Source organism: Mytilus edulis, chromosome 7 (assembly GCF_963676685.1).
Source record: "Mytilus edulis chromosome 7, xbMytEdul2.2, whole genome shotgun sequence".
NCBI classification, from domain to species: Eukaryota; Metazoa; Mollusca; class Bivalvia; order Mytilida; family Mytilidae; genus Mytilus; species Mytilus edulis.
In genome coordinates, this window is record NC_092350.1 from 32,583,771 (window position 1) to 32,596,154 (window position 12,384).

Here is a 12,384-nt window from a genome sequence, read left to right on the forward strand (position 1 = left end):
CGCGCTTGATATATTAGTTAGGACTTCGATATGGGGAAAATATCACTCACCTCAAGTTCAAGAAAAACAATTTTCACTGTGTAAGTGATTCTTGATGTTGAAAGATTTCAGAAAATCATGAGCTAAACTTTATCTTATAAAAATATGTTGTATGATTGCCAATGAGACAACTCTCCACAAGAGACCAAATGACATAGAAACTAACAATTATAGGTCACCGTACGGTCTTCAACAATGAACAAAACCCATACCACATAGTCAGCTATACTAGGTTCCGAAATGACAAATATAAAACAATGCAAACCTAAATTACGTACAAAAATGAACGAAAAACAAATATGTAATACATCAACAAACGACAACCACTGAATAACATGATCCTGACTTGGGACATCTTGTTTGTAGTTCTTTTGTGTGATGAATGCAATAATATTGAAGGTCGACTTGTTACTCATTTTTTTTCCTGCAGGAAATATTAATTCTCTACCGAATTATTAGAATATAATTAAGCAAAAACTCCTAGAAAAGTTTAATAAATTAATTGAACATATGAACAATACTGCTTATGTTAAAAGAAAGATTACAATAAATGTATTGCAATACAATTAAATGTGTCATGTCATGTTCAAACCGACCCGTCAGTTTCGTGCTAGCATAGACATCTTTCGTATGAGTGATATTTTTCGAGGCAATTAATAAGAACTATTACATTAGCGGATCCAGGGGAGGGGTCCGGGTGTTTGAGCCCTCCTCTTTTTGTCCGATCAATGCATTTGAATGGGAACATATAGTTGGACCCCCCCCCCTTTTAATATGGCTAGATCCGCCCCAGTATTATATGTCAGAGGAAAGACTGTGGTGCTCGCGGATTCATATTAAGTTTTGTTGACTATTTAAATCTACATGTACATTAGCACGTAAACAAAATACAGCGCTGCTTCCCAGTTTAGTTGAATATGCCATAACATTAGTCATATAATTCAAACAAACGCGAGAAGAAAAGAGTTCTAGTATTTCACAAGCTTTTAGCATTTATTATAAATTTAATTTAAATTCCAGCAACATTTCACGTTGAAGTCCGTGAAAGTAAGAACCTACGAAAAAAAAAATCAAACGAATTTAACATTCAAACAAACTCATAAATTTATTGTGAGTGTTTTTCTATTAAATAGACTTTTTCAAATGATTAATTTAGTTCTATTTTATTTTGTGTCGTCGATTAGTTTGTTTTCCTTCAGAAGCATATTAACAATTAAAGTTAAAACAAAAATAATAATTTATAACTAATATCTACGCTTGTGTATTGTGATGCGTTGGCGAATAATCTCTAAACTTTTATCACAAAATATTATTTATTAAAGTGGCAAGTGCAATTTGAGGGATCAGCGTACCAATATGACCTCTGAGAAATGTCTAATCGTTGAACTATCACTAGTTATAATGAGGTTTCCTGATGCACTTGAGCCATTAAAATTCAAATACCTTACACTACATAGATGTATTAGTATCATATTTCACTTCATTGATAAAACACAATATTTTGTAGCTTAGACGATTTATAATTACACAGTTTATATATCTCTGCAGATTATAATGTATTTATAGCACACATATGGAACCAAATACGCATACGTCAATGTGATTGCATCAACAATTTGTCAATAGTTGTATTTATGTCCTGCAATTATACTATCTAATATTTTCGATAATTAAAATACGAATCGAATATTTCCGCTTAGGTCTCATTTAAAATTCTCCCAAACAGAGGTATGCCATGATCAAGATCAGTTTTCAAAATCTTACACTTTAAGCTAATCTAAGTCATTCCCTCACCATTTATACCGTCAGAGCATATATTTTCATCAGCAGGACTGTTAGTTACAAATAAAGTTGAGAATTAGCCTCATCCCAGGCACAGTTGTCAAGATACTACTTTTAGATCAGACAAATTCAATGCACCTTATGTCGACCCTCAGAAAATTATTAAGGTCATCAGTGATCATCAGTTAGTTCAAACATCACCCCTTTGTTGATTATTTTAAAAATGTGTTTTTTACGGTCCTTTAATACTGTTGTTTGAGTAATAATTTTTCTATAGATATCACTTAATTACTGGATTACATAATTATCAGTTTACATAATAAAATAAGAACATGTATGTCATGTATTAAATAAGCTTTTAATTATGATTTATATGGTATATAATTCATATTATCTAGTCCATTGTTATAATGTTGAGGGTTTTACGTTTATAAGTCCTTAAATTCTTTATTGAAAAGCACTTTACGCCCATATGAGCCAATGGCTTAAAACATTATACATAATATACAGTTTACATATATAAAACAATGAAAAAGACAACGACCCACAATACATAAAATGGATATAATTTTGTGTTTCCATTTTGTAAATGTTTTACCGAGCGAGTACTCTTCACCGAGGTAACATCCCTTCATGTTATTATACATTTTGTTCCATTGTATTTAAGAAAACAATAAATATATTTCATTTGTCTCCCTTTTTTTTTTTAGAGAATCAGTTTCAAAATATAGTTATCTCCCATCTTAAATTTAGCCTGTTAGTCAAAGGGAGACAACTTTAATTTTCCACAAAAATTACGGAATTCCATAATATTATGGAGTTCGCTAAGTGCCCCGACTGCACAATGGTGGATTGTTGTTACATTGGCAATCATACCACATCTTCCTTTGATTCTAATGATTGCCTATTGGAAATTATTTCAAAATACAATTAGGTTTATTTTAGAATCAGTATTCAAAAGTTACTATAAGTAGTGTTTTGTCATACATAAACTAATCCGGCTCGTGTCGTTTTATCTAACTCGTATGCCAATTGTGAAGAATTCATATTGCATGACATAGTATTTTATATTTATCCTTAGATGTGTGATTTTGTCTCTTGTGGAGAGTTGTCTTTTTGGCAATCAAACCACATCTTCTTTTTAATATTTTGGCGACGAATAGCAAAAACCTTAAAAAAAATATCCCTTTACAGGATTGAAGTTAAGCCGTTGAAAGGGCCAACAAGAAACTGCATCCTTATTTCAATTATTAAATCTTTATCAATTCAGAAATAAAATTTAACAGTGAATCAGAGAAATGTGTTTTTAAGTCCATACATATAATCATTTGCTATGTAACTTTTCATAAAAATATGTCAAAAGAGCAACTTAACTTACTGTTTTGTATTATATGTAATTATAAAACGCGTTACTGAGATATTTTGAATTGACATTATTTGTATGTTGAAAGGTTATTTCATTTATAGTTTTTAGAATATAGTAAAGAGTTCTCAAACAATGTTATTTAGAATTCAATTTTCGTAGTAAGGGATTAACCTTTTGATTATGCCTACGTACAGTAAGAATGTCTATAAATATGTTACAATTGCCTGATCAGCTTGAAATAATGAATCATTGCAATTACCTTGAAGTTAAATGAAGTTAAAAAAAGTTTCTTGTGATATCTTTCGCTTTTCTCTTTTAAGTTTCAATGTTTTATACGACATACCTGCGTTGACATCTGTATCTCCCCATCCTGTTATTGTGCACAATTCTCCTGTATAATTTTTGCCTATTTCAGTGTCAAGGTCGATTTTATTGATTGTAGACCCGAATCTAAGTGGTTTCCGAAGCTGTAGTAGCATTAGGTCGTTATCGAGTTGGCCAGTAACAAAAGGTTTAAATTGTTCGTGCTAAAAGAAATTGCATACACTTCAGTTAATCAGTATGTGTTACCGATGTAATTGCAAGTTTACACTATATAACTAAAATAATTAAGAAGTGTCTTTATTGCGATATTATGAACATACAATTGGCATTAACCCTTCAAATTCTTAGTATTACATCTTTATGTAGTACTCTCAAAATGGAGGCAGATCCATTGACGGAGAGAAATAAATATTATAATGTCCTCCGAAAAAACATAACTATTCTACCGTTGTTATATTTTTGAATTCACAAGTGAATGAACGCATTGAAAGAGTTTGCCAATGAAACTTCGTCTGAGCTAGATGGAGTGCATCCTGATTCGATTCAGATCTTTCCAATCCATTCAGTATCATATCTATAGATGATAAACATATAATATAAAACTAGGAGGATTAACAACTTTTCTGCAATTTATATCGGACTGTTTTAAATTTCGAAGTTTGCTGCCTCTTTATAATTCAATGGACATGTCAGAGAAACCAAGTAGCCATGCAAATTGATAAGTTGGAGAGAAACCAACATAATAATGACAAAACAAAGCAAAAGAAATAAAATGATCCAATAAACAATCAACATTAACTAAGTGAAACGAAATCAGTTTGAGCCACAAAAAAAAACCAGACTCATTTCAGATGTTTAAAAATTGGTCCTTGTAATCAGAATCTGTTTTGACTATCATTTAGAAATAATGTTTGAGTTATCATTCTTATATTAAATCAAATATTTCAGTGGTTTTATTTTTTGACTTACACAACAAAATATATAATTGACCTAATTTGGGAACACTTCTGTCAGTTCACATAATTGTTTGTTTTTATATGATAAAATAGTTTAAAACTAATATCATAACTTATAACTTTTGTAGAACAAATAATCGGATTTTCAAAAAAATCGTCTATCTTATTTAAAGATGTTACTTTACTTAGTACAATCTACACGGATATACGACGGTTAGAATGCGCCGACTATAGAGTAAGTTATGTTTCCGCTCGTAAGCTAACTTGTAAAAAGTAGAAAATTCATGTGCTAAAATATTCGCATTATCCATGTCAAGCTACCTGAAATGTGTCTTAACTTAGACTGAATAGATCTTACTTGACTATAAGCGTAAATATTGTCTGAACAGTTCTGAATTCACAACGTTGGATACGTATCAAATTAACCGAAAATGATAACCAAGTATTTGTTGCTATGATATTTAACAGCTCTTCATATCAATATGACTATGTCAAACCAATATTGATTTACTATCTATATATTAAGTGTATGAAGTAGGTCTGTTTAGTAGAACATAAGAACAAATGACCAAAATGTATGTTTTAAGACTGGACGAGAGGAGAGACGGAAAAGTAAGATACATGCAGTAATGACCTAATTCTTATAAATAGCGGGGTATAATATTTACTACTAAAAGTGCATACCTCGTAATACTTTTTCACTGGTATTTTTACTTTCATCTGACTCAAAAATGAACTTCCAGCTTGTATTCTTATATCGTTTGCCCTAAAATTAAAAAGATCCTAAATGAAAAGTTATATAGAAAACTATTATCTTATATGAGTTTTTTTTTAAAGGGGGTTGCACCATTGACCTTTTGATATCAATAAAAAAATACGCAATACTATTTTTTGTTTATAAAATGTATAGAGCAATCTTCTCAAATCAAATTTTTTTAATGACGAAAGACTGTTTTCCTATCCAAATTATGTTAGTATCAAGTAACCGAGTCTTCCATCATTATCAGAAGCATTGTTTTGTCTTTAAGAAGACTAAATTTCAGTTTTAGCACATTTTTGGATAATTTTTGATACCCTTTTCTAAACCCTCCAGTACCCCTATTAAAAATTAGAATCTGCCATAGATTGTTGAATTTTACAGTTTGTAGTACGGTTGTTTTAAATGGTAACCTAAAGTTTAGTTTTCTTTTATCCAAAAATATATAGCTATATTAACCTTTGACATGAGTGATAAACTATGATTATAGAAAAAGCTACTGCTGTGTCGTATGTCTGGATAAGGAAAACGAGGAGTGTTCTTATCCCAGGCATATATTACCTTAGCCGTATTTAGCATAACTTAATGGAATTCTGGATTCTCAATGCTCTTCAACTTTTTACTTGTTTGGCTTTATAAATATTTTTATATGAGCGTCACTGATGAGTTTTATGTGGACGAAACGCGCGTCTGGCGTACTAAATTGTACTAAATTATGATCCTGGTACCTATGATAGCTATTAGGAAAACGAGGGGGTGTTCTTCAAATTTTTATTCTTTGATTTTTATATTTTTTCTTTCTCAATATTTGTTTGATTTTGCCCATTTATTCTATTCTTTTAATTAAGCATTTTACTTATCTGCATTCCTTAATTGTTGGTGTATTTTTTCTTGTTTTCAATTTTACTGCAGTATTTGAACATGTATCTCTAATCTTGATACCCAATCAAGAGCCTCGTATATATGTTTTAATTTGATCAAATCGGTTAGTACCATTTCATTAAAATGATCTGATAAATTCTGTCTCTTGTCAAAACAAATGACAACAATTTAATTCGTCAATATTTGAATAATATTAACGTACATACGTTGATATATGTATAAAATACTTATACATGTTATATCGGAGGTAAAAAATAAACAGTAAGCACATTTTATCGATACCAGATTGAAAAAAGTAAAATCACAAAAATACTGAACTTAGAGGAAAATCAATTCGGACAGTCCATAATCACATTGCAAAATCAAATAACAAAACTCATCAAAAACGAATGGACAAGAACTGTCATGTTCCTGACTTGGAACAGGCATTTTCAAATTCACAAAATGGTTGATTAAATCTAGTTTTATAGCGCTAACCCTCTCACTTTGATGACAGTCTCATCAATTTCCGTTATATTTACAATCATGCGTTAGCTAAACAGACACAATAAATAAAATAGTCAAAATATGGGTACAGCAGTTATCATCGTGTAACAATTTTAAAAGGAACAAATTAACAGAACACAAAAACATCTACAAACACATTCATTGATTTGCGTGTCTGACGTCAGAATTGTTTTTATGCGTCACATATATTTGTCGTTCAATGTACATAAAACAATTTTAAAATTTCACATAGGCAATGTTAGCATACAAGAAAAGAATATAAGCGTTCAAATAAATTATTGAAAATCAATTTATTTACATACAATTTGCATACATATGTACTCTTAATTAATATGGATGGTGTGATCTACCAAAGTGTTTGGTACAATGGTATCCCTTTCGCAGGTAGAACGACTGTCTGATTCAATATACCAAACACATGACAAACATCTTTCTAACAAACAAACAAACTGAGCAAAATCACATCTTGCGGAAGAAAACAAAAATTATCCTGACAAATTCAAAGGACTTTATATGAAAAAGTTGATATATCTAATAACTTACTTAAAAAATGAATATTGATCGCACAAGGTTTGAAAATAGAATCTTAACAGAATCAAAAACATGGAATGATCATATCTCCGGTAGGACACACATACATTATTATTTAGGTATACAGATCAACCAACTAATTCATCATCCACTGTATCGTCAATTATAAGCGATACTGCACAGATTAATAAATGAATAAAAAAGTCTTAACTTCATGTATAAAGACCTTATAGTTTAAATTAACAATGTCCTAGTAATTTCACCTTTCAAATCATATTATTAACACAGATTTGATTTTAAATTCATCTTTCTAAAAAATTTTAACCATTTTAATCGTCCACGACCATGAATGAGCATGTGTAGACCAAAATGTTAATCACTTCACAAGATCCAATCTTCAAATGAAGAAGTTTTTTTAAAGTTTAAGCTTTGCTTGTCAAGAAAAAAACTCATTATTACTCCCTTCAATTACATTCAATAAATCGGTGAAGAACGGTGCCTTCATAACTATGATCTTAATCCTCCTCAGACATATGGATCTAAATATAATTTATGTTTAAATTAAAAGACAATTTTTAATTGTATTAATAGATTATATGCTCTGATAGTGTATGCATTCAACATACTCATATGATGTCAAAAGGTTTGCCAAACGATGAAAGGGTTAACACATTATAATATTTAATGACACAATAGTTGAACTAATTGACATAGTAATTCATATCTCTCGAAAGACGAACTTACAACCATATTTTTGCCACCTCCGACGACCAGCATGTTAAGATATAAAACTGAAAATCATAAAACTTACGGTCTGCCAGGATTATCAATATTACAATGTGCCGCTGTAAGAATCCAACTTTTGTCAAGAATTGCTCCTCCACATTTATGGGTAAAACTATCATTTTCGTTTATTCTGAATTGAATAGAGACCATCCATGGATAATCCTCTATGTTGGCATTGTCACCATTAACAATCTTTACGCTTGTATCAGCCGAAACAACCTAGACATAATTATATACAATTTGTTAAAACATATTTATTATCTAATACCAAATACATACATTTATTTTCTTTAAGAAATGCTACAGTGTTTAATCATATATCTCCAAGTAAAACAATTTTCTTATAACAATTAAATATTACCATTGAATTACTATTTTTGATAGTTAGAAGGGAATTTCGCAAAAAAAAACACGTCATGATAAGGTGTTTCGTGTTAAATTGTTTTCGAAAATCTAATTTGTTCATTGTCCTCTAATGATACATTTATCCAAATAAATCCGTTGCTTTCCTGATTTGATCAGTTGCAGGGCTGAATGAATATATTCCTTTTGTCACCTTTGTTCGTTTAACTTATTATGTTTCAAGAATTAAATACATCATTGCCCACGAATCGTTTTGTTATATAGTTTCGTCATACAGGCAGGCGTATTTTATTAATTGTTACTTACAATTGTATAAGCCTACTAGATTTGATGAAATCATTTAACATTTGGTTTCAATCAAAATTGATAGAAATTATTATAGAAATAAAAAAAAAAAACACGGTCATCATTCATAATCACATTTGCCTATATTTTATTAATTATTCTTATTTAAGTAAATACATCCGTTCTCCAAGTATTTTCCGTTAACTTTGTTTAATCTTCATTTTGATAACCATTAGACTGTTGCTACATGTATAAGGTATGAAAGTAGAATAATCGTTGTTACTCAGTTATTGAGAATGTTACTATTTTGCGCAAAAGACCTTGCTGTTTGATAAACCACATGATTTTAATCGATAAGGAACAGCCTTAGTTACTGCTGCAATTCGATCATATTCATCATATATCCTAAAAGCATGTTCATATACGTACTGTAGCCATGAAAAACCCTACAATACATAAGAGAGTATCTGTATTATTACTATCATTATTATAATTCTTACAAAGTATTATTTTCAAAATGAAAACGACAAAATATTTGAAAAAAGTAAAATAAAAAATACTTTGTACTTGCAGGAGAATCATGCACGCTCTACGGGTGGAAAATGATCTGCTTAAACCCCCTAAGCAACTAATATCAGCCATGGGTTTTGATGAGGTATGGTTTGTTTAGTTATACGTTTTAAATGCTCTGTATATTGATGTAAGTCTTTTGGTTTTTGTATTTGTCATGGCGTTGTCAGTACGTTTTCGACTTATTTACTGTAGAAATATTATATTTGTATAATTACAGTTAACACTGTGAAAATTAATTGAAAGGGACTGTCTGAACATTTCTGAATTTAACGCAGTGAATGTTTTCTAAAATTAGTTGAAAGGCAGATCATAACTGGATAATTAATTGTTCCGACTTCAAAAAGATATTAAGATAAAAATGGCCTAACATTGTAACTACTTGTTTGAAGTATGCATGGTATTTGATGCTTGTCCTATCGACTCACGCAGATTTGCTCTTGTTTAAGTTCATTTGAATTCATTTTACGATATGTGACTATTGGAAAACTATTGTCGACTTTATTAATGAGTAACTACACTATTAACCTACCGACTAATGCACTGACAATGAACGCTCGATACATTTGTAGATTTCAAAAACAACCACACTTCTGAAATTGAAAATAAAACGTACAATACCCATTACATGCCTTTTATTACTTATTTACCCTAGACATGAGGCCATCAATTGAGTTTGTTATATCTCACAGAAATGATCATTTAAAACAGCAAAAAATTGACAGATGCCATATACTTCTGCCATTGACACAAACTATAATTAAAGTTGGAAAACGAATGAACCTTGTACAATACTGCAGATTTTGGCATATTTTGATAATATATATCAAGTACAATATCTATATACATGTTTCAAATATTTGTGTTTTGCTTTGTAGTTATTCCAATTACTGGCATATATCAAAGTGAAACACGCCATAACCTGACATTTAGGGAAGTGTAACTAGTGATAATACCCTTTGAGACAATAGGTTGAACAAACTAAATGATAAGGAGATAAATGAACAGTCACAAAAATGTTATCATTAGAAAAGATATAAAAAAAAATGTAAGTGAAAACATTTAGCTGAAAATATATTGATAAAGTCTTTAAAATTTATCGGTTAAAATGATTGCCTTTCAATGGGGACCTGTTTTTAGTATGACAGTGAGGTTATGATTTCTAAATGACGGCCTCTTATTCCACTCAATTTTCTTATTAAATAAATACATAATGAGAAATAAAAAAAAAATTATATAGAAGAATATTAAAAGAATATATATAGTAGTTATTTTTTAGTGGAATTCAGACGGCGACATATGTTTGCTTGGTTATATTTAAAGCGCTTGTTTTGACTCTAATTAAATTTTGGATGATAGATATAATTTTCATTTTTTTTATAACTGAATTTGTAAATATAGATTTGTTGTAAAATTATAAAGTTTATAATCTGGACAGTTTTGTATAGAAATTAACATCAAATTCCATACGATCTGCCTATACCTTATTTTAATTTGCGATCGAAATGTATATCAAAATTTATTGTTAAAGCTAACATCTATCATCAAAACAATTTTTTCATGTTTTCTATAATTGAAGCCATCGACAAATTGTTGTGTATGTAATTCAATTTTAACATCAAAAGATGACATTTTTAAAGACAAAGTTTTTTAAAATAAAAAAAAAAATATATTGTTAATCAACAAACCTGTATTGAAATTGAAATTTTCGTTATTGTATCTACCTCTTACATAATGTAATATGATTATATGAATAACCATGTATATATACACCTACGTAGTGCGTGGTATGTTGTTGAAGCTGTTACATCTTGTTTTGAACATAACATTTCCAACACGTCGATAACAATTTACCAATTGACATTGGTTAAAGAAACTAAAAAAGATAAAACTCTATTGTAATATTTATTTGACTCTATGGTTCATTAATGAAGACGAAAAGGCATTGTTTAGACAATATTCTACACAAAAAGAGTTAACAAAGATTGAATTACAAGAAAAAAAACAAACATCAAAGATGCATTTTGGTACTCTTTGATGGTGTAAAAATGTCGGATTGACTAGAAGCACACATCATTGCATGTTTAAAATTAGTATGAGGTAGCATGAAATAACTATAAAGGAAACGAAAAGGATATCACAACCACATGAAATTCGTCATAGTTTTTGTTTTATGATACCTAGGATAATGTTTCAAATTTAAAACAATTATTTAGAATAATGAGAATGCAAAAATGTCTTTTTAAGGATTCAAATGATATTTTGTGGTATGATTGTCATTCTAAACTATAACAGAAAATCTATAAGCATTACGCATTTCATAAAATGTTCCCAATATTATCAGAACACCAAAGACACCTTTGACACTCCAACATCTGCTAAAAAGCTTAGATTTGAAGACGTCTTGAAAACAGGTCTATTTGATACTGTAAATTTGTTGACTCTTATCTTGGTTTCGGATTTGTACCGCACATCGCTATAAATTTGAATAAGTGAATAAGAAATTTGGTGAAATAGTTACATGTATGCATACAGTATTCATAATACGGCTTTTACATGAAATCATTCACGCTTTTGTATGTTGGTTGACTTGTTTAAAACATATCTTGTATAGATAAGAAGGACTCAGGAACTTAAGTCTCAAATACCAAATTCTTTTACTGAGGATTCGTTGCATAGATCAAATAATTTATGTTGATCTATGCAACGATACACATGAAATTCAGTCATTGAAATTGCTTGCTGTATATATCAGATGCTATTCAAACACGTTTTGTACGTTTATCTAAAAAAAAACTGTTAAACATGTAAGTTTTCTTTATTGAACTTTATTGTAAATGTTAATTAACCAAAGAATTACATGTTTGTACTTTTATAATTTAAATTATGTAAATATATATACTTTTCTCTCAGTTAATTGTAATCATATCTTCCTTGTTAGCTCACCTGGCCTACAGGGCCAAGTGAGTTTTCCTCTCAATTGGCGTCCGTCGTTCGTCGTCCTCAAATCTAAATGTACAGTAATGTGTATGTTACAATGAATTCTGTTTGGTAGTAAATTGTTAAAACTGAATCTTTTTAGTTGAATATCTTTTTTTCCTTGGACAATGTTGGACATGTTAATACAATATATTGTTCTATAACTGTTCAAAACTAAACTGTTAAACAACAAAGCAGATAATGTAAGTATCAATTTATGTTTATTTATTAATTCTAGAATTCTTTTTTGAAACACA

The 12,384-nt window shown here is 29.7% G+C and overlaps 1 protein-coding gene across 1 annotated transcript in view; it reads right to left on the minus strand.

Moving 5' to 3' along the window:
* The window catches only part of LOC139481269 (chymotrypsin-1-like), a 34,084-nt gene extending 23,065 nt beyond the window's left edge, over window positions 1-11,019 (minus strand). The window contains exons 1-6 of the mRNA XM_071264449.1: window positions 10,837-11,019; window positions 9,681-9,741; window positions 9,008-9,024; window positions 7,956-8,149; window positions 5,152-5,233; window positions 3,531-3,714 (exon numbers count right to left, since the gene is read on the minus strand). Of these exons, the coding sequence (XP_071120550.1) occupies window positions 3,531-3,714; window positions 5,152-5,233; window positions 7,956-8,149; window positions 9,008-9,024; window positions 9,681-9,714 (511 nt within the window). The 5' untranslated portion in view covers window positions 9,715-9,741; window positions 10,837-11,019. The remainder of the gene's footprint in view (window positions 1-3,530; window positions 3,715-5,151; window positions 5,234-7,955; window positions 8,150-9,007; window positions 9,025-9,680; window positions 9,742-10,836) is intronic.
* Between the last annotated feature and the right edge of the window lie 1,365 nt (window positions 11,020-12,384).